Here is a 21,678-nt window from a genome sequence, read left to right as displayed (position 1 = left end):
TGGCCGGCATGGCTTTCTCAGCTATGCAGGATACTCTGCAACGCACTGTTTCTCTATATATGCAAGCAACGGGGGCCTTTTTGCCTGTAGATTATGCCACTTGCACAATGGCTGCCTCACAATGTCTGCCTAACTGTAGCACTTTTCACACATGTTTTAGGTTTTATAGTCCTCAATAGAATTCATGTATTAGACCACCTGATTGACACCAATGTAATGCACTTTCTGCATCTGGGAAAAACAACTTTTATTTTTCACTCTTTCTATTTTTATCTTTTTCGATTTTGTGTAGAGTTTGCATTAGAGTCATTGCTTTCAATGAGTTGAGTTTAATGTTTGAATTAATCATATTGTAGCTATAAGCATCATTGCTAGATGATATACCTTACAGTAGTTCTGATTTGCCAAATTCATGGTATACGTATCATTACCATTTTTGTCAAGTACAGGCAATCATTTATTCTGTGTACTCTGATCCTTTAGAAATAATCCTTGATTTAGCTCATGCTGCAATGATAATTATAAACCTTTAGGTCAGTCAGGAACTCCGTGAATTTTACAAGCCGATCGCCTGTCTGATTATCAAGATATTAATGATTGGAATTACAAATTTTGAAAACCGTTCACCAAACGGTTTTCATAACACTACAGTCTATTGGGGAAAACGAGTATGGTAAAACCGGTCATTCAGATTTTTACTTTTTTGAGGCACTTCTTGATCATTTTGAAGCGTAATTTTTTTAGGGCTTCCATATTACACCATATCACAGACACTGGTAACATGTAGGACCGTGTATCTCAGATTTAACATTGTTAAACGATCCCTTTAAGATTTAAAAAAAAAAGTATTAAAGCAAAGGGGGATTTTGTCTATTTGGAGCCAGAAGGGCATTTTCTCATATTGTATTAAACACAGAGTTGACACTTTTCTGGTTTTAATCCTCTTTGAATAATGAATGATTTAATAATCTCTTTCTGCTGACCCGACTTTTGACACTTTTTTTCAATCTTGCCCTGCAGATAGCTTTGTAGGAGAGTGTAGAAATGATGAAATGTGTATGATATGAAATTGACTTGTAATTTATGGGGTACAGCTTGATTTATTTGATTTTGCGATAAATTAATTTCCCTTAACAATTCCACCGTTGTATTTGGCTTTCTGCACAGTCGTTTGTTGCCACGCATGAATTTTTCCCTAAACAATAGGCAGCAATTGACAGAAAGGTTGCTGGCAACACAATGGTTTTGCAAAATTACTCTTTTCCAGTCTTGATTAGCTCCATGACAACCCTTTTATATAGATTAATCTGGCACTGGAACCAGTTAGATAATCTTGAAGCTCTTGGTGATACAGCGTGGCACAGTGGGATTATAAAGATCTAAGCTTCAGCCCAAGTTATTTTAAGCGTAGTATTCATTGTGTTGAAACCATTGTGTGCTGCAGATACTAGTGATTTAAACCTGAATGCATGAAATCCTGGTTTGTTTGTGAAATTATTTATTTGGATATTTTTTTTAGACCTACATGTATAGCAAGCATGATTTCAGACGATCCTTGAAATTTTTTATAGATGATGTATTCTTCATTTTTGCTTTGATTCTTAAAACCTTGTTTAGATATGATGCAGTTTATAGCAGCCTTTAAAAAAAATTGATGACATAAGTATTTTACGCTTCACAGTTGACGTTCATGTTCATGTACATTTCCACACAAAAATGGCAGCTTTCATTTACTACATCATATCTGAGCGAGCCTAAATTGTAAATCTGTTTTGTACAATATCTGAATTCAGTAGGGCCTTTTTATACTGTTTAAAAATGTGTTTAATGAAATACATGTATGTGTAGGATAATAATTAATTCAATTAGGATAGAGTTATCAATATTTTCTATCAAATGGATTTGTTTTAAGGTATATGTCAATATGACATAAGAGAAAGATTTGATCTGTTTGTTACATTTTATTAGATGAAAGTTAAAAAAAAAAAATTGTGATAAAAATTGCAATATGATGATCTCTATGCAAGAGATTTGATGTGAGCTGGTAGAATATATGTTTTTATGTAAACATAGAGCTATTTAGTATTGAATTATTAAAATCAGGTTAGTTTGTTCTTTTATCTGACTGCAGTCATTTGTATGATTATCGGTATTAAAGCAACTAAGAGGACTGAAGGCTTTAAGCCATATCCAAGGGACTTGGTAATGATGATTAAGGCCTTATGAAAGGGCACTAGCATCTCATTGAAGGGCACTAGCACCTTATTGAAGGGCACTAGCACTTTGACTTGGTTTCAAACCGTAACATCCCGGTTATAAGACCACTGCTCTACCACTGAGCCAATCAAGCCTTTAGTATGGACAACAACAATACAACTAGGATCAGTTCATGCAGAAAGTTGTGGAGGATGATAATTAAAGAAAGCATTCCAAAATTCAGTGCCTGATGGATCTAGTAAATGTTTAGTTAATACCACCATATACATGTAGCACACACAAACAAAAAAATCTTCTGCACTGAGCAAAATTTATGGTAGGTGGTGTGTGAAAGGCAAAGTTTGTGGTTGTATTGAAGTTAGGATGTTTTATATTTGTTTATTTTATTGTAAAGACTGATATTGGTCAAAGATTGAGCATTGATCAAGCTTTTAGGAATGGGATTCTTCCCCATTTGTACAACTAGGTTAACTAACATTGATCAAAAAATAACTTCCAAGAGTCAAATATGGGGTTTGAAACCTCCGTTTTTTCTTTTCCTTCTTTTTTTCATGTCATCACTGTTAGACTTCATTGCTGAGTTTATAATGGAAGATGAAGAGAAATAATTCATCTTGGGATTTAAAATATTTTTGAAAATGGTGGGCAGATCTTAAGAGATAATATTGATTTGTTGTTATCGTTTTCTTCACCATCATACTTTATATTACCCCCTCTCATTCCTATCCAACTATCTCTGCCCGTCTCGCTCTATTCCCCCTTCTCTCTCTCTCTCTCTCTCTGTCTCTCTCACTGTCTCTCCTCTCTCTTTCTCTCTCCCCTCCATACATGCTCTCTCCTTCACATTGTTTTTTTCTGTCAATAGCCTCCTCTCACACTGTTTTGTTCAGTTTCAATTAAGACATGTTAATATATATGAAGATGTGTATGCGGAATGTATGAATTTACTTGTATCAAAGGTTTGCATGAATTGTTTTTAATTTTTTATCTTATCGTATAATTTGTTTATTATAAAGTAGAATATTGGAAAGGGCTTTCTTTCACATCTTGGTGCAATTGTTTCGTTAGTCATTTCTTTATTTGAGGTCGGGTTTGCATGATTGATTCTGTTGTATTCTTTCCCCCTTTTTATTCACTGTAACTAATAAATACTTAAACTTTTTTTTTCTCGATGAAATGGAATAATTTCTATTAAGGATAACTAGTGTTGCTTGATATTTCTTATTTTACTTTGTTTATAAATAAAGAATTGACTTTCTTGAAGTCTATAGATTGGCAACATGCTGTAAAATATATAATCACTATTTTCATGTACAAATTTAGGTGGCAATTTTTTCTGGTTAAATTTCACAATTTTCTTTCATATTTGTTCATTTAATAGAATTTTTTCTTAAAAGTGAAGGAGTGGAATAAAAGATTAATTGTTGCCAATTTGAGCAGGGAAAACGTAGAAAATAAGAAAATTTTAAACTGCTTTGAGTTCAATTCATAATTTTTAGTAAATAGATAGTGATATTGTCATCTTCCACAGTGTATTATTAAAAACAATTTACGACTGTATATAGACATATCAGATATTTTGTAACACCATATACAGTATGTCCTTTGATTTTTGTCATGACAGAGAAAATGCTTACATTTCAAAAAGTTAATATGCAGAAGATAATTGTGGTTTACATATGATGTTACATTAAACTCTTTTGTAATATTGCAAGCCTCTTTTTTAATACTGTTCATGTAAACTGTATCAATGATAAAATACTGTCTTGAGAAAAATGATAAAGTGACAGCTAATAGAAGATGTGAGATATTTTGTAACACCATATACAGTATGTCTTTTGACTCAAGTCATGAAAGGTGGTTACATTTCAAAATGATGATATGCAGATGATATTGTGGTATACATATACACTCTCTTGGAATACTCATTTCTTTTGATTGCTGTACATGTAAACTTTATCTTTATCAGTGGTAAATGCTGTCATGAGAAGAGTGATACAATGACAATTAATGATTTAAAAAAAAATTCTTTGTTGTTTGTTTGATATTAAAAACGTTCATCACATAAATATGTAAAGGTACATGTACGTCTGCCTTATCATAAGCCTACATGACCATTCTTCTCTAGGGATGTTGTGCAAAGTGGTACTGGTAAATTGATTTACAATGAGAAATCAAATCTATGTAGAATAGCTGTATTTAGGAAATGTGGTATTAAACTGGTTGCTTCCAAACTTCTATCATCCTCATAGAGTTTATACACGGCTCATCCGTTCCAATGGGTTAGATCTTAAAACCGAAGTTGGATAAAATCAGTTTATTATGTTATTATATACAGTAAGCATATAGATTGAACTGAACCTATGAAATGTAGCATTTGATTATCAAAAAAGCACAGTATTGAAATGTTGGAATTCATTATGGTTCTGGCTTATTCTAGTAAGAACTTTGACATGAACAATCACATTGGATATCTCATGAACGTCCTGTTAAAACTTGACACTTTCAAATGTTTATACTGGATCAGAGTGCTCTTCATTTTGGGTTAAGATTTGATCTGACACTTTCATACAGATCATATTATTTCATAAGATGTTTCGGATAGCTGAATGCACACACAAATTATTAACACAGCACTGTTTTATTCTCTGTTTAAAGTTCAAAGGTCAATTTACTTGTGTATGTATACCTGACTGTATATCCTTTTTCATACTGTACTTTGTCATTTGTGAAACATCTGAATAATTGTACCAACAGAGATTGCCTTGAGATTTATAATCAGAAATAAAATATTGTTGAACACTTTAAACGAAAAAGTGTCTTTTTTCTGAAATTTTTAATTAAAATTAAATATTGTTCAGATATATATTTGCAAAATGTTGAATGTTTGAGTGCCTGTATGATGTATGTGATATATATTATGTGAAAGTTTGTATATTCAAATCCAAAAACAAACAAAAAATTGCATAAATCCTAGAAATGGATTTCTAAAATACGTTTAATACACTCTTTTATACATTACAAAAAAATATACAGATAATTACAATTTTGACAGTTAATGCATGTACCTAAAAAATACCAGTACTTTGATATATGTGGAAGATATTATGTAAATACAAAATATACAATAAATACATTTATATGTTTACAAACAGCATAAAGGAAGCACGGCTCTAAAAAATTGGAACAAATTTTTAATAAATTGTTTACACAGCTGGTCATGAAACATATGTTTTGCATCACTCTATGGTTCAATACCATGAAATCAACCCTCACAAAATGTGACAATAATGCAATATTACTTAAACTTATTACATTTTTAAAAATGTAACTGTCTTCATTAGAAAGATAAGAAGGTGCATTTTTTGAATTGTCTGATTTTGATAGTCATAAATTCCTTTTGTTAAAAAACAGCCAACAAGCACTTCACGGTGAAAATGGGAAAACTTTGGGCTTTCTTGATATCCCAGACAGTTTAAGAAAACTACTATAGAAAAGATTAGAGTAAAAATAAACATGAAATTATATTGTACCTCTCAATTTCTGTGAGACATATAAATTAAATCCAAGGAATAGTTGGCCTGATGATAATAAAATCACAAATTTTTAGCAAAAGGCAAGCTAGTATCAGTTCTCTGTTAATATTTCTCACAACTAAAGCCCCACTGCACTACTTGTAGCTAATTGCGCACTCTATATGACCATTGTTCCCTCGTGATCCCCTTTGTCTTATGTTCTGGACAAACTAGTGCAGTGGGGCTTTAAAAAGCCTGTCTGCACTAGTTTGGCCAGGGGGATAAGGCCTCCCTGCAAGGTCACTGACAGTTGGTTATCTCATCAAATCAGCTCTCAATTAACATTGAAAAAAGGGGGATCATGGGGGACCAACAGTCACTGATTAGGCATGGTTTGCTATATAGAGGGCACAAGTAGCTATAAGTAGTACAATGGGGCTTTACGAGACAAATCTAGTGCAACAAATTGGTTTCAGAATAGATTGGTTTTGAGCATGATGGTAGAGAATTCTTGAAGATCTACCATGTTGTCTCCATTCCTATCAGCCTCCTCGACCATCTCTCTCAGATCGGCCTCTGTAAACTTCACACCCGATTCCTTGGCTGCTCGCTTCAGGTTGTCCAGTGTTAGCTTACCTGTGTTATCTGTGGATTGAAGCAAGCCATGATTTATTTTGTCATTGTCAATTGCCATTTTAAAGGTAATACAAAGTTTTGGGAAATTTTGAAAATTGGGTGGATAGTGAATCTTTACAATTTTGATATATTTGGATGCCCCTGTGGATGTATTATAAGCACTAAAAAAAATAGCCCCTAAAGCACTTCTGTTTTCGAGAAAAATTGAATATACAAATTTACCGGTGCTCCCAGTAAATTTTGATAAATTTCAAATAGCGCCTATGGCCGTACAATGGTAGCTGCGACCATGAAAATCTCAGAATACGTAGTTGTGATATATAATTTCCAAATAGGAATAGCTAATCGGTTGATTTTAGAAAAGAAATATTGTTTCATAGCTAAATTAATATCTTGACCTTGAGAGGGAGCTATACAACATAAGAAGTTTATTATTTACAATTTCATAACTTTAAACTCGATTTCAACCGCGACAACAATCAATGAATATTGTAGGAATGCATACGCTTCCAATATGTTAATTTGAACCAAATTCATGACCCCATACCAAAACTTTGTAATACCTTTAAGAGTTAAATGTGTGTGTTTACAGATCAGTGGAATAAGCCACCACTGAATACAACATACATGTACCTTCCTACGTATCTTCCACAAAAGCCTTAAGATTTCACATTCATGGTCAAAACTGGTATAATTTTCAGAGCAAAGAAACAGCTACATGCACCTTTCCTTTATCATTACAAAAAAAAAACATCTCTTTGTATTCCTTGTTCTAAAAAAGGATGTATAATCTATTTAAAAAATAATGCTAAGGTGCTAAGAATACTTATGCCCTGTAAAACTCCTAAAGTTAGTGGGGTACTGTAAGTGAGGAATAAAAATTTTCTAAAAAAAAGTCACCTAAGAATTGGATACGTGTGTTTCACTTTTTTCAGTAGCGATCATTACAAAAAGTTCAGATAGTATGTTTTCCCATTATAATTTTGTTAAACATTGTATTAAATGTAATTTATCTTACCTTGAGCATCTATTCAAAAACAATGAAGCATCCTATAAGTATCACCATCTATTTTTGTCGTTAAATCTTATCCAAAGTTTTGGTGGGTAATCAAATCATACTGTTTTTAAACAAATCTTAGTGTAGTACAAGGGAGACAGTACCACTAAAACGGAATACAACTATGTGTAATAATAATAATGATAATATTGGATATTTATATAGCGAACATATCCACCTTGCATGGTGCTCCAGGAGCTCGAACTATAACCCCGGCTCTGCTAGGCAGCTGATTTCGCGCTCACAGCATCCAAGGAATTCCTTCCTACCGGTACCCACTTAACACCTGGGTGGAGAGTGGCAAATGTAGATTAATATCTTGCCAAAGGACAATAGTGCCGTGGCGGGACTTGAACCACGGACCCTGTGATCCACAGTCCAACGACTTATCCACCGGACCACGACACCTCAAAATTTTCTAAAACTCACCATAATCCATCATTTTAAATCCTTGTGATATTTCAGCCTGTACATCTCTAGCTGTGCCTTGCTTGTCAATGATGAAAAGGAGGAATTCGTTGAAGTCGATGGTCCTGAAGAAAATGATAATGTACCCGTATATGAATTGTTTTACAAAAGAAATACAGAAAAAGACAATGTTCATGTATGTTTCCCTATTTGTTCTATTTGCTTTTTGTTTGCTTAGTTGATATAATCCATTTGTAATTCCATTTAGTATTTATAAAAAAGGTTTATATTTATTTATTCATTCATGAAACTCACCCAAAGGGCATTGATGCGAAAGCTGACATTAAAATTTCAACCATATTCAAACTGCAATGTTTGCAAGGTTATAATTACTAGAGGCAGGAGGGCTAGCTAGCAAGATAAGACACATGTTGTTCAAGAGAAGGGCAGTTAAGGGGAATGTGTCCCATACTATAAACATGCACATATACCCGATGCCATTTATCCATTTATTTTATTCAACATTGAAAATCCCATGATTTGACCATTCCTTTAAAGTTAAAGAGAAGGTTGAGTTCTGGGAAGAGGTGAAAAATAATTTGTGAGCGTCATCATTCTTATTATGCAAGTGTGGAAGAACATCAGATAAGACATGTTCCCTGAAAAGCATGGCTCTTCAAATGCCTTTATATTCTAAATATGTCATGTATAACATCGTAAAACTCGGGGGTGGGATTTTTACGCCACTTTCGTGTAGTCCCATACACATCTTTCTGTGTACAGTGTTGTAACTTTACCAAGACTTGGCCAAATTTCTTATCATTTTGATGATTCCAGAACCTTGCAATACACACAAAGTCTTGATCAACCTTTTCTGGTCAATTCCACACCGTTTCTTTCACAATGCAATCGCATGACCAGAATTCAACTTTATCTTTAATCCTTATATAAACTATCAAATGGTTAAATCAAGATATTTGTCATTTTTGGAGAAAATAAATTAGATGAAAGATATGTTGCTCAGGATACATTGCAAGGAATCTGCCAGAATGGTTTCAGTAATAATAATGATGGGTTCTTGTATAGCTCTTATATCTGTCAGACTTGAAACTCCTGGTGCTCCACATTTATTACCCCGACTTTAGCATGGCTGCCATTACGCCGCTTTAGCATTTCAAAAAATTAATTCCATGCTTCGTTCTGTGACATTCAAAAGGCATTGCTAGAGGTTCTTATAGAACCAACTCCTAGCAATACAAACAACTTTGTCATGGACTGTATTAAAGCCCCTCTGCACTAGTTTGGCCAGGAAGGATTAGACCTCCCTGCATGGTCACTGACAGGTGGTTATCTCATCAAATCAGCTCTCAATTAATATCAGAAAAAGATCATGGGGGACCGATGGTCACCGATTGGGCATTGTTAGGTATATAGAGGTCGCAAGTAGCTATAAGTAGTGCAGTGGGGCTTTAAAGAAAAGGAAAAATCTGAGATTGTCTCATGGAGAGAACACTTACCCTGATCTATCAAGGTCAATATCAGCTACCATGGCAACCGCTTCTGTTTTGGATACTTTGAACCCAAGGGATCTCATGGCTCTCCGGATATGGTCAGCTCGAATCATCCTAGGTGAATTAAAAAAGAGAAGAGTTTTAAAAAAATCCAAAAAAATCAACAACAAAAAATATCAAAAATGAAAACAATATTTCATACCCCCCAACCCCCCTAAAAAAAAAATGGAGTCTATTTTGAAACAATGTTGAAAATGGGTACCTAGGTTAAAATTATACATCCATATAGTTTCCATGGAAAGAAGGGGGAGAAGGGGGAATACAGGTAATCAGTTTACTTTTGAGAGGAAACATACTTGGGAACTGCAAACAGTGATTTTGTGACTGAAAACAACAGACAAGGTTAAAGGGATAGTTGAGTTCTGTTTTCAGACCACAAATGCCCTCAAAGTGCATGGTTATTGCTCCTATTCTTATTTATGACATTTAGTGCCCTTTTAGAACATAAAATTGCTGCGAAGGTAATTTTAGACCCCAAAATGTGTGAAATTTAGCCAATACAATCATACCAATTCAGCTCCACTTTAAAAAAAAACATGGTGACCGTTAATTAATTATTTAATCAAAAATAACAGTACATGAGCTGGCTAATTGTGGGTAATATAAGCATTGGTCTTCTAGATGCATGAAATAAAAATAAATCAAATAATCAACAAGGGTGAGAAATTGAAGTTATATCATTGGATTTCTTGTTCTTATTCTTTTAATTTTTTTCCTCTCTATCATTTTCTTTTCTCCATCCTTTTTTTTTTGGGGGGGGGGAGGGATCATTGAGCCCCTTTACCTATCCCCACCCAACCCCATCTACGCCACCGCCTTAACCGATTGCCTATGGGAACCGGTTGGCCCCTGTTTAAAGTCTATGGATATAAAATAATTCAGTAGTTGGTGGGTAAACTCAACTTACCCCCTTTTATCAGCAAAGGCATCAAAGACAGTCTTGAGATCGCGTATCTCATGCGTCGTGAGCTGTTCAAAAACCTTGGTGGATATTCTGCATCCCATGAACTCCTTGGTCTGGAGATCGACTCGGTCTCCGGTTAGCACCTTTTGAAGCTGAAGGGGCATACAAATAAGCAGAGCAAAAAGGATATAAGTTTGTAAGTAAATGCTACATATGTTACATTTTGAAATCTAAAACTGAAATGCTCATACATTTTATAAATCCACCAAATAGAAATTACATTAAAAAGATGAATACAAACACAAATAATTTGTGTACATAAAATGGGTCAATGTTTTAATCTGCAAAGAAATGCTTTAGTATAAAGGGCACACATTTTACTAATACCAATATTAAATAAAGATTACCTTTACACATGTACATAAATTGCATGTAGATCTAGTCTATACTAAGAATTTTCCTTATGAAAGGGGATTCCATTACAAATACTTTTACTTGAAACCCACACACATTAATAATAGTAAAAATTATATCACCATAACAAAAATATATATTTCTGTCTTCCTTCATGTTTATACATTAAGGTAATAATGAGTACATCATAGTAATTTTGTCCACCACGCATTTACAGAATACATGCACCTGTTCTATTACTAAGTATTCTTGTACTGTAGCCAATTTAGCCACCACAAACTTACACTTTCTCGGTGTGATGGTTTGGGTTCTTCTGGCCCAAAGTCTTGTGGTGGAATAGGATCTGGACGTGGTCTGTTCTTTTCTTCCGCTGAACCTGGCGACTTTGACTTCGCTCTCTTCTTCTTTACTTTAGCCGGCATTTTGTTTGATATAGATAAACAACAGATAGCTACTTTCGATAACTTGATCCACTTGTAAACTTATTGCGACAAGTGCATCAATGCAAACACCACGGCGACAGGACGCTCTTGATACCCCCTTGTGAAAAATCAGAATGTACTCCTTTCTTTCACAATATAGGGTATCGGCTTTCCCCGAATGTGTGTTAAAGAATTGAGATAAATCTATACCGGGAGCGTTCATTCGGGACAAAGGGGGTCGGCCGATCACTGGGAGGAACTTTTCAGGCCAAAACAAAGGAAATTGTCTTCTCTCGAAGACCCCTTAACATTCAAGGAACTGGTTGAGATACTAGGCCTTTGAAATATATTATTTTGAATAAGAAAACTCTTACACACTATATGGTAGATCTAATGCAATTTTAGGGATCAATTTATAAGTTCATCAGTTTATATATGAGTCCTGTATAAAAGGAGAAAAAGAAGAATGAATTATGCTCCATTGTGTCCATCGGTGTTGGGCAGTAACGGTAACGGTCGGTAACTATAATTATAAAGGGGGGGGGGGGGGTGATGAGGAAAGAGGGGGAGGCTCGATCGAGCCCCTCCCCCGTACAAAAATGGATGCGAGAAAGAAAAAAAAGAGAGAGAGAGAGAGAGAGAGAGAGAGAGAGAGAGAGAGTGTGTGTGTATTCAATTGGAGGAAGCATTATTATGTATACAAAATAATTAACAATTATATAGTCCATGTAACGTGATTCATACAGATTAAAAAGCTGAAAAGCCGTCAATTCAGTTACTTGATTTTTAAGAAATGAGAATATGTAGAGATGAATAAGTAATCCAAATGTCACAAACATATAATAATAATGATAATAATGAAAATGGTGACCTCAGCAGTATAATACTGATCTCACGCAATCTCACGCGCACTGAGCAGGGCCCTGATATCTTACCCCGGCTTCAGAATAATAAAGTTCTATAAAACTATACTTTGAATATACTGTATTGAATGCAATAATCATGATAATCAAGTTATAACATGTATGCTTTGTGCACTGCGTCTACATACAAGAGAACAGAAAGCTATAACTTAAGTTGACAAGATAAAACTGGCAATTTACAATGAAAGGTTTTATGATTATCTATAGACATGGCTGATATAAAGTAAGATCTATCAAAATTGTTTAAAATCAGATACAACTCGTGGAACGAAGGTTTCAAAAAACAAATCTTTATTGGGATTTCCATCTTTTTTGTATTGCCATATTCTGTTTCATATTGCTTGCATGGCTACATCGATAGTTTATTTGGTCCACCAAGAACGTATTGAATTCACTGTGTATCTAGGAATGAGAGGGGGACTCACAATTCTCTTCTTAATTAGGCATATATATATATATATATATATATAAATTGTACTTGTATAGCCTACACCTAAAACGGGCCACTGTGAAAAAAAAAATCGTGTTCAAGAAACTCTAGCTTCACTACTTTGGCGGTCGAACATTTTTGTCTGGCTTTCATTCTTTCATTGTTTGTTACGCTAATGAAATTTTGATCTGTGGCCGATTAACATTATATTTTGCAGACTAAATCAAATCTCTCTATAGATTCACGGTGGGGGAAATGCCGGGGGAAATGTTGTGCAAATTAAAAGAAACAGGAAAAACTGAAACTAGGTCTGCATCACTAGACTAAAGTTAATTGACCGTAGCTGGCCCTGTCCACTTATTTCTCGCGTGGTACGTTTGATCGCGTCCATATTGGTTTTGAAAATTTGAGAAAAGCCGGTAAGGTCGCCACCACATTTTTTTCTTGTTAGCTTCTTTAGTGAAGAGAAATTTCTAACATTTTGTTCTCTCTGTCCAGAGAAACTTTATAGCCATAAATCATGGATTTTATTCGTGTCGCTGCAACGGAAAATGAGACCGATCCGGACTCCATTATTGAACTACCTGTCGAGCAAGATGGGACCATCATGCTATCAACAATCATCGCCCAGTTCCCCAGTGCTACCGGCCTGAAGTACCGTAACCCGCAGAGCCAGGGCATCCGTGGATTGCGTGTGATTGACGAGCGTGTGTATGCTCCGCGATCAGATGGCGTTTGGGAAGATCTCATTTACGTTGCTACTTTCCCAAAGGGAATAGTTCTAGGTAAGACATGAAATTCTTCATGAAGCCTTTTTAGATATTCACAAGTTCATAGTTCCTCTCAGCACCAAATGCTTCCATAAAATTTATTTGTGCGTCCACCCGCCATGCGAGCAAAAATAGTTAAGGTTCTTTTTCGAACGAAGCACCACTCAATGAAACGACCGGAAGTTTCAACAGGATCACCTCACACTTCCGTATACTGATGCTGATGCTGATAACTTAATTTTTATGACCGAATAATACTAATAGATGAATGAACTTGAAGTGAAGGTCACAACTCGGACTCGGGATCCAGCAAAGAAATAAAACTAATTTCAATGCATGCAAAATAAACTTTTTGAAATAGCAGCTTCCTTAATCCAACGTGTCTTTGTCAAATAATGTCAGATTAAGGTCCCCCCCCCCAAAAAAAAAGAAAAGATTATTAGATCTATTTATTGGACTGCAAGATCAAGTCATGGCTTGCACAATCACCATGATCACAGCTCAGTCGTTCGGAGAGTTAATTTCTCGTAAAATCCCGTAAATCGGGAGAGCTTGGGAGACGAATAATAAAATTGTTCCTTTTGTTCATTAGCATATCCTGCTGCGTACAGACTGCTTGGCAGACATTTTGGAACAAAATAGCAAAAAATTGGAAAGTAGGCCTAGACTCTGGTAAAAAACTAGTAAATAATGCCCTGCCTCCTCCAATTTTTTTAGAAGTCCGGAAGAGAAACATGTTATTTTTGTTACTTGGCCTAATTTGTACAAAGTAGACTACCTGTATAAAGATTTGCCAGTTAAACATTGAAATTAATTAAAATACGAGTAGACATATGTGGATCACATCACAGGGCTTAATCCAAGGCCGCCATGGCCTTGGATGCCCCTTTGATTGGCCTCAATGCCCCTCTCATTGGCCTTGGAGATTATGTGTGCCCTTTGCAATTCTTCCTATTTATGCTTATAATATAGGAATGTGCCCTACAGAAAAGTGGCCTTGCCCTAAAAATATTGAAGTTCAAGGCCTGCATCACCTTTTTTTCCAGATTAAATTTATATGAATGAAGCTCCTAGAAAAAGTTGTTGGCATTGGTTCCAACATTCATACATGTATTTGTTTTTTCTATCAGAGCAATCGATCTCATCAGAGAACAAGAGGAAAGGTGAAGACAACCGGGAGAACCCGGTTGGCAAGACGAGAAAGATCGAGGCCAAGACGGTAGACCTGATTGTCCTAGGCTTAGACTACAACACTACCGATGAAGAGATGAAGGAGTACTTTGGAAAGTATGGTGAACTTCTGATGGCACACGTGAGTCAATTTTGACATATTTTTCAGCCTTGCTGTCATGCTGTGACTGTTGTACGTTTGTCAGGTAGAATTTGCCCCCAGACTTGTCGATGTCATTAGCATTTAGCTTGAACAGTATTAAAATGCACTGGTAAAAACTCTGTACCCACTACTCTCTTACCACAAATTGATGATGTTGATATGCATGTCAATGCTAACCTATTGTTATAATCTGCAATTGCTGTTTTTCTTAGGAGTTAAACAAACAACCAAACCCACCAAGTTATGCTCCTCTCCAAATTGTAAAATATTCCCCAAGACAAGGAATATTGACCCGTAGATCTAGGGCAGTGTTAAAGGTAATACAAAGTTTTGGGAAATTTTGAAAATTGGGTGGATAGTGAATCTTTACAATTTTGATATATTTGGATGCCCATGTGGATGTATTATAATCACTGAAAAAATTAACCCCTAAAACACTTCTGTTTTCGAGAAAAATTGAATATAAAAATTTACCGGTGCTCCCGGTAAATTTTGATAAATTTCAAATAGCGCCTACGGCCGTAAAATGGTAGCTGCGACCATGAAAATCTCAGAATATGTAGTTGTGATATATAATTTCCAAACGGGAATAGCTATCGGTCGATTTTAGTCAAGAAACATTGTTTCATAGCTAATTTAATATCTTGACCTTGAGAGGGAGCTATACAACATACAGAGTTTATTATTTATAATTTCATAACTTTAGACTCCATTTCAACCGGGACAACGATCAATGAGTATTGTAGGAACGCATATGCTTTCAATATGTTAATTTGAACCAAATTCATGATCCCATACCAAAACTTTGTAATACCTTTAAAGTAGGAGTAAGAAATTTGAGCCTGCCAGAAATCATTTTGATTACCACAACTTTTCAGACATCCAGCTGACAAGGCTTTAGAAAGGCTTACGTTCCAGTGGGATGTTCACAAGCTTAGAAGTAATGATAGTTTGTTGCAAAAAAGCCTTTGTATTAATCACAGGTTTCCCATCCCTTTATGGACTAAACATGCCCTTCACCTAGTACTGACATGTTTTCCTGTTCGATCCTCTATAGGTGAAGAGAGACCCCGTCACTCAAAAGTCCAAGGGCTTTGGGTTCATCCGCTACAAGGACGTCGACTCCCAGGAAGGCGTGGTAGAGAAGAGGCATAAGATTGACCTCTCGAGTCGATGGTGCGAGGTCAAATACCCAAACACAGGTGGAGCAGTGGTATGTTTGCAGAACTTTACTCATCATAATGGCTACAGTTAAATGTACAGTCAAACCTTCTTTACTGACCACCTGTCTACAAGGACCACATTTTTTGTTTCCCTTGAAAATGGTTTCTCATTGAAACATGTACTAAAGGAACCTTTCTACAAAGACCACTTATTGTGTTTTCCTTGGGCGGTTGCTGTAGACAGGTTTGACTGTACATGTATATTGCACACGTATCCATCCCAGGGGATGCTCAAGGTGACCAGCTTCCCTAAAAGGTACCAAAAGCATTAAAAGATTTAATTCATTCAAGCACTTGCTTACTACACCTAGGTGGAGAGTGGAAAATGTAGATTAGTACCTTTGCAAAGGATGGTATAGTGCCTCAAACTGCGAACCATGTAAACCAGTCCAGTGACATATCCACTGGTCCACAACGTTATTTTCGGAAAGGCACATTTTAAAGTAGGAGAAAAATACATGACCAATCTGAAACAAAAGGAAAAATATATATACTTGTATGTGACAGTCTATTTTTAAAGTTGCCCAGGTCATAATTGATGACTTGAATTTTCTTATTAAGAAAATATCTTGGGTCAATATGTGCATTGAAGCAATCAGAGGTTACTTTGTGAATCTAAGAAATACTTTTTTTTATTTTTTAAGGAAATCAGGTTACACAATAATGTTTTAAATGCTTATCTTAGGCAATTTGAATAAGATGTTTATATATTTTTTTAATCATATCTTTTAATCAAGTTCCAAAACTCTGTTACCAGGAGAAAAAAGTTTGAGTTGAGAAAGTACACACTTCTCACACATTGCCACTTCTTTCTTTCCTTTCTCACAGCAACCCAGTCGTAAGAAGCTGTTCATTGGAAGACTGACATCAGACACAACCAAGGAAGATCTCTTTGACATCTTCAGCAAGTATGGCGAGGTGGTCGATGTCTTCATCCCAAAGCCGTTCAGAGGATTCGCCTTTGTGACAATGAACAGCTCCAAGGATGCTGATGAGATCGTGGGTGAAGACCTCATCATCAAGGTAAGCAGAGTATGATGCTAAATGGATGGCTTATGAAAGGCTGTTTTTAGAGGGATCCTGTAACTTTGTCTCAGATTCTGAAACAAAATCCTGGATTTAGCTCATGCTGCAATGATAATTATAAACCTTTAGGTCAGTCAGGAACCCTATGACTTTTACAAGCCGATCGCCTGTCTGATTATCAAGAAATTTTTGATTGGAAATCGAAACAAAATTTTGTGTTTTCCTAACGGTTTTCATAACACTACAGTCTATTGGGAAAAACAAGTATGGTAAAACCGGTCACTCAAAGATTTTTACTTTTTTGAGGCACTTCTTGATCATTTTTAATCACAATTTTTGTAGGGCTTCAATATTACACCATATCACAGACACTGATAACTCGAAGGGCCGTGCATCTCAGATTTAACATTGTTAAATGATGCCTTTAACCTCTTGAGTACTAAAAGCATATTTTGATAGAAGACCTGAAAAAAAAATTATCTTTTAGCTACCCAGATAGACCTAAAAAGTAAGCAACCATTCTGTTTCTACAGTAGCGCAGTAAACAGACTTTAGCAGACTTAGCATGTACCTGGTACTTGGTAGGATTCCCCCAAAAGAGGCCATAAAGGTGTTAACTGGAGGGGGTCCTCTTGTGAAATATTGTGAAAAGGGTATATTGGGTGTCTGGAAAGTGGGCAATGCGCACAATAATCACACAATCTGTATGCTAATGCTAAAGTCAAGAAACATCTGTACACAACCGAGCATACCCGGAAAGTCCACCCCAGGAGACGCTTATGCTGTATGTCTAAGATTACTTTACCAATCTCCTGAGGTGCACTTGCCGGGTTTTGCCAAATGTTTCTTCTCATGCAGAACTTGTACTGATAGTTTTTATTTCACACTGAATTCATGCTTCTTCTTTTTTCTCTTCAATTCTTACAGGGTAACAGTGTGTACATCAACCGAGCCGAACCAAAGGCACGCATGATGGGCAAGGAAGGAGACCGTTTCTATGGTGATGGTGGCGGAGGAGGCGGTGGTGGATATGGCGGAGGAGGAGGAGGTGGATATGGCAATAACATGGACTGTAAGTACTATCACTCCATAAATAGTCAACAAGTGGACTATTTTCATGAATTTCATAAATGTTTGTTAAAGGTATTACATTTTGTGTCCCATTTTGTTGTTGTTGTTTTATATATTGTGCAATTGGGAACAAAAGCCAGTTCAGGTACCAACAGATAATTGTTGATAGCTGGTCACACCAGCAGTCCCTGTAAGAAGAGTCCCACATAGGCCAATAAAATTGGTTCGCTGCTGGTCAGATGATGTTTGATTTGATTTGAATTTATTTCAGTATAAAAAAGAAGTACAATAATTGAAAAGTTACACATTATGAACACATACTATTAGAGATAAACGGCTGGATAGCCCAACCCAGCATTCACCACATGGTGGCGCTGTTCCACCGAGGGTTCCAGAATTTGGAACAAATATATAGAAATATGATATCGAAAGTCACTATACACAAATGAATGATTAAACAAAAAGACATATATATTACAATTCAATTTAAAGTACAAAAAGTTTCCATTGTCAAAGGATAGTACTGGCATGTTACGATGTCAATTTTCAAGATTCTCTTTTATGAATTGATAACATCATCTATTTCAAGTTATAAGAAGGTTAAATAAATGAGAACCTTGTAATAGAATTATACCAGTTGGACTAGATGTTAAGTTCTTCCTGAAAAAATATCAATTTCGTTTTTTTTTTTATCTCCAGCATACCATCGAGGAGGTAGCGGCGGCGGCGGTGGCTACAATCGTGACAGGGGTGGCTTCAGGCAAGGAGGGGGTGGTGGCTATGGGGGCGGGGGTGGAGGAGGAGGAGGAGGAGGAAGCTACGGGGGCGGAGGATTTGGAGGAGGGCGTGACGGGGGACGGGACGGGCCCGGAGGCGGAGGCGGAGGTGGGGGCGGACACGGTCCCATGGACAGGGGCTCTGCTGGGGGTGGATCTGGGGCAGGTGGAGGTGGTGGAAGCGGATCCGGTGGACAGGGTAACCTCAGCCAGATGCAACTCAACCAGGCTGTGCTAGCAGCCGCTCTGAGCCAGGCGGGGCTTGGTATGATGGGTAACATGCTGGGAGGGCTTGGGGGGCCCGGCCAGGCTGGCACGCCGGGTGGTGGTGGATCGAGTAACAGTGGCACGGCCGGAAGTGGTAGTGGAGGAGGAGGCAGCTCAAGTGCCCAAGGACTCTCAGCGAGTGACGTCGGTTACTCGAATCAATCATGGAGTGGCCAATCCCCTCAAAGTGGAGAAACAGGGGGACAGTATTTCACTAAGTCAACGGGTTGGTAGGTATACCCTCCATGGATGTGAGTGAAGGATTGTACAGTACGATGAGTTTTCTCATCGATAATTTTTAGTCTGAGAATTGATGATGTAAATATTGCCCATGTACATGTTACCTGTCCTTATGTCCATGTACATGAACAGTATGTTGATCCAGCAATTTGAAAGCTCCCATTTTTTTCCTTCTTGCCTCTTCCTTTTTATTTTTTAAAAATAATGATGGGGATAGGGTAAAGAATCCAGACAGACTCAACTCTGGAATATGATACCTTATGTTTTAAGGATGTATGTGCATTTTGAAAACTGTATTCTATTTAAACGCTAATTAGTTTTAAATTCCCGAACCAACCTAACACTTTGTGCGCTGAGAGCCAGAAAGACATTAAACTCCCATACATTTATGTAAAGTTAATGCCCTTATGGCTTTAAACAAATAAAGTGTATGTTTATAAGGGAGAATCAATTTTTCCTACCTCTCAACCTTCCATAAGCTGAGTATCGTTATTGGTTATTAAGGACTCGACTGGAAATGACTGCTGTTGTCTAGATAAGTATTTTACCATACTTTTAAAAGTTTTAAGTGAACTTATCTCATTTTTCATGCCACCTAAAGTCACTGATACTGCGATGCAGTCTTAACGGCAAAGCATACCTCTTCGTAAGTCAGAAGGACACCGTCACTCAAAGGTAAGTTTGTTAATGCGCTGGAGAAAGGTGTGACTTTGAGTGACGTTTCCAGAGTGATAAAGAAGAGAGCAAGATGAAAATCAAGAAAAAATAAAACTGTTTAAGTGAGCGCGAAAATGAATGAGCAAGGGCGAGTTGTGTCCAGTGCAGCATTTGAAAGTTTAAAGACTTACATTGCAAAGAGAAGTGTGCACGATATGTGCAAAAATGAATTGAGTTAGTCCAGTTCAAGACAACTTACATAGTACATTGCAATAAGTGAAAACTGAAAAGTAAAAGATATGAGCATTTCCTGTGAGCACAAGCTGTGCGAAGATGTGTAGAGTTTGTGCAGCATTTTGAAGTTTCAAGATATGCCCTGCCAAGAAGTTTCTGAGGAGTGGGTCTTTGTGAAAACTGAAAGGGAAAGTTTTGCGATCGTGACAAGGCATTGAAAAAAAGTATGAGTCATTGAAGTCGTCCAAGTTAGTTCAAAATCGTACACAAATGTATTTTCTTTAGTGAACCTTAAGACTTGCAGTTGTGAAGAGGGTTTTTGAGAAATGAATACAGTAAATTTGAGAGACTTCAGTGGTGTTTTGGTTAAGAAAAGAAGTCGGGAACAGTAGAGACATGGAAAGGAATAAGTAAGTTGTATTTTGTTTTGTGAACCTTCAGATTTGCAGTTGTGAAAAGGGTCTTTGAGAAATGAATACAGTATAATTAGAGAGACTTCAGTGGTGTTTTGGTTAAGAAAAGAAGTCGGGGAACAGTAGAGACATGGAATGGAATAAGTAAGTTGTATTTTGTTTTGTGAACCTTTAGATTTGCAGTTGTGAAGAGGGTTTTTGAGAAATGAATACAATAAATTTGAGAGACTTCAGTGGTGTTTTGGTTAAGAAAAGAAGTCGGGAACAGTAGAGACATGGAAAGGAATAAGTAAGTTGTATTTTGTTTTGTGAACCTTCAGATTTGCAGTTGTGAAGAGGGTTTTTGAGAAATGAATACAGTATAATTAGAGAGACTTCAGTGGTGTTTTGGTTAAGAAAAGAAGTCGGGGAATCGTAGAGACATGAAAAGGAATAAGTAAGTTGTATTTTGTTTAGTGAACCTTCAGATTTGCAGTTGTGAAGAGGGTTTTTGAGAAATGAATTCAGTAAAATTTTATAGAGACTTATGTGGTGTTTTGGTTAAGAAAAGAAGTTGGGAACAGTAGAGACATGGAAAGGAATAAGAAAGAATGCTTACTGGGTGGTATGTTGTTACAAATGTGAACCATAACCTGTAGATTTGTGCATATAAGACGTAGAAAGCATGACAGTTGTTCCATAGTTTGACAAATTACCCCATTGTTTTTCAAGTTCTAAGCCATCATTTCCAGTAAATCAACAGTTGGACCGAATTGTGACAGAGATTGAGAAGAACTGTCTGTGTGGAGTTTTTTCAACTGGGAATTACAGTCCAAGAGGGAGTTTTGAGCAAGAAAGAATGTTAAGTACATGTAATTTGGTTTCTGTTGGTTTTGGAGTGTTTTTGTAGCATTCTGTAACACAGCAAACGTTGTGCACGGTGTAGAGAGATCCGAAGTTACTGAAGAGTTGACAGAAGTCGTATGGTATTATCAGGAAAAAAAAGATGTAATTGAGCAAGCAGTATGCAATGTATAAGAAATTATAGGTTAAACAGTGAAATGTACAGATATGTTTAAGAGTTATCCTTGATTATGATGAATGAGATAAAATATGTTTTGAGTCGCTGATGCATCTACAAATTGCACCCCTTGAACTCCTATCCCACCCTGGTGAATACTGGTAAGGAGTT

General features: G+C 36.4%; 2 protein-coding genes across 2 annotated transcripts; one reads left to right on the top strand and one right to left on the bottom strand.

Annotated features, from left to right (window-relative positions):
• Positions 1-5,200: 5,200 nt before the first annotated feature.
• On the bottom strand, positions 5,201-11,288 carry LOC584756 (caltractin). Its single transcript, XM_030987020.1, has 5 exons — positions 11,007-11,288; positions 10,312-10,460; positions 9,351-9,458; positions 7,855-7,958; positions 5,201-6,377 (listed from the first exon to the last, which is right to left on the bottom strand). Exons 1-5 carry the CDS (start codon positions 11,142-11,144, stop codon positions 6,205-6,207), a joined length of 672 nt encoding a protein of 223 aa, XP_030842880.1. The 5' UTR covers positions 11,145-11,288; the 3' UTR covers positions 5,201-6,204.
• A 1,564-nt stretch (positions 11,289-12,852) lies between these two features.
• On the top strand, positions 12,853-19,715 carry LOC584774 (TAR DNA-binding protein 43). Its single transcript, XM_030987019.1, has 6 exons — positions 12,853-13,282; positions 14,398-14,579; positions 15,658-15,813; positions 16,652-16,846; positions 17,777-17,921; positions 18,620-19,715. The coding sequence occupies exons 1-6, from the start codon at positions 13,018-13,020 to the stop codon at positions 19,195-19,197; spliced, it is 1,521 nt and encodes a 506-aa protein (XP_030842879.1). The 5' UTR covers positions 12,853-13,017; the 3' UTR covers positions 19,198-19,715.
• Positions 19,716-21,678: the final 1,963 nt, after the last annotated feature.

This window comes from Strongylocentrotus purpuratus, unplaced genomic scaffold (genome assembly GCF_000002235.5).
Source record: "Strongylocentrotus purpuratus isolate Spur 01 unplaced genomic scaffold, Spur_5.0 spur5_scaffold_16, whole genome shotgun sequence".
NCBI classification, from domain to species: Eukaryota; Metazoa; Echinodermata; class Echinoidea; order Camarodonta; family Strongylocentrotidae; genus Strongylocentrotus; species Strongylocentrotus purpuratus.
This window is presented reverse-complemented; position numbering and strand designations above follow the sequence as displayed.

Excerpts from the sequence above, each read along its gene's own strand:
- LOC584756 (XM_030987020.1), bottom strand. The coding sequence starts at position 11,144 with ATGCCGGCTAAAGTAAAGAAGAAGAGAGCGAAGTCAAAGTCGCCAGGT. Across the intron at positions 7,959-9,350 it reads ATTGACCTTGATAGATCAGG|GACCATCGACTTCAACGAAT; the intron begins GTAAGTGTTCTC and ends CATTTTCTTCAG. Across the intron at positions 6,378-7,854 it reads ATTTAAAATGATGGATTATG|ATAACACAGGTAAGCTAACA; the intron begins GTGAGTTTTAGA and ends TTCAATCCACAG.
- LOC584774 (XM_030987019.1), top strand. The coding sequence starts at position 13,018 with ATGGATTTTATTCGTGTCGCTGCAACGGAAAATGAGACCGATCCGGAC. Across the intron at positions 14,580-15,657 it reads GTGAACTTCTGATGGCACAC|GTGAAGAGAGACCCCGTCAC; the intron begins GTGAGTCAATTT and ends GATCCTCTATAG. Across the intron at positions 16,847-17,776 it reads GTGAAGACCTCATCATCAAG|GGTAACAGTGTGTACATCAA; the intron begins GTAAGCAGAGTA and ends CAATTCTTACAG.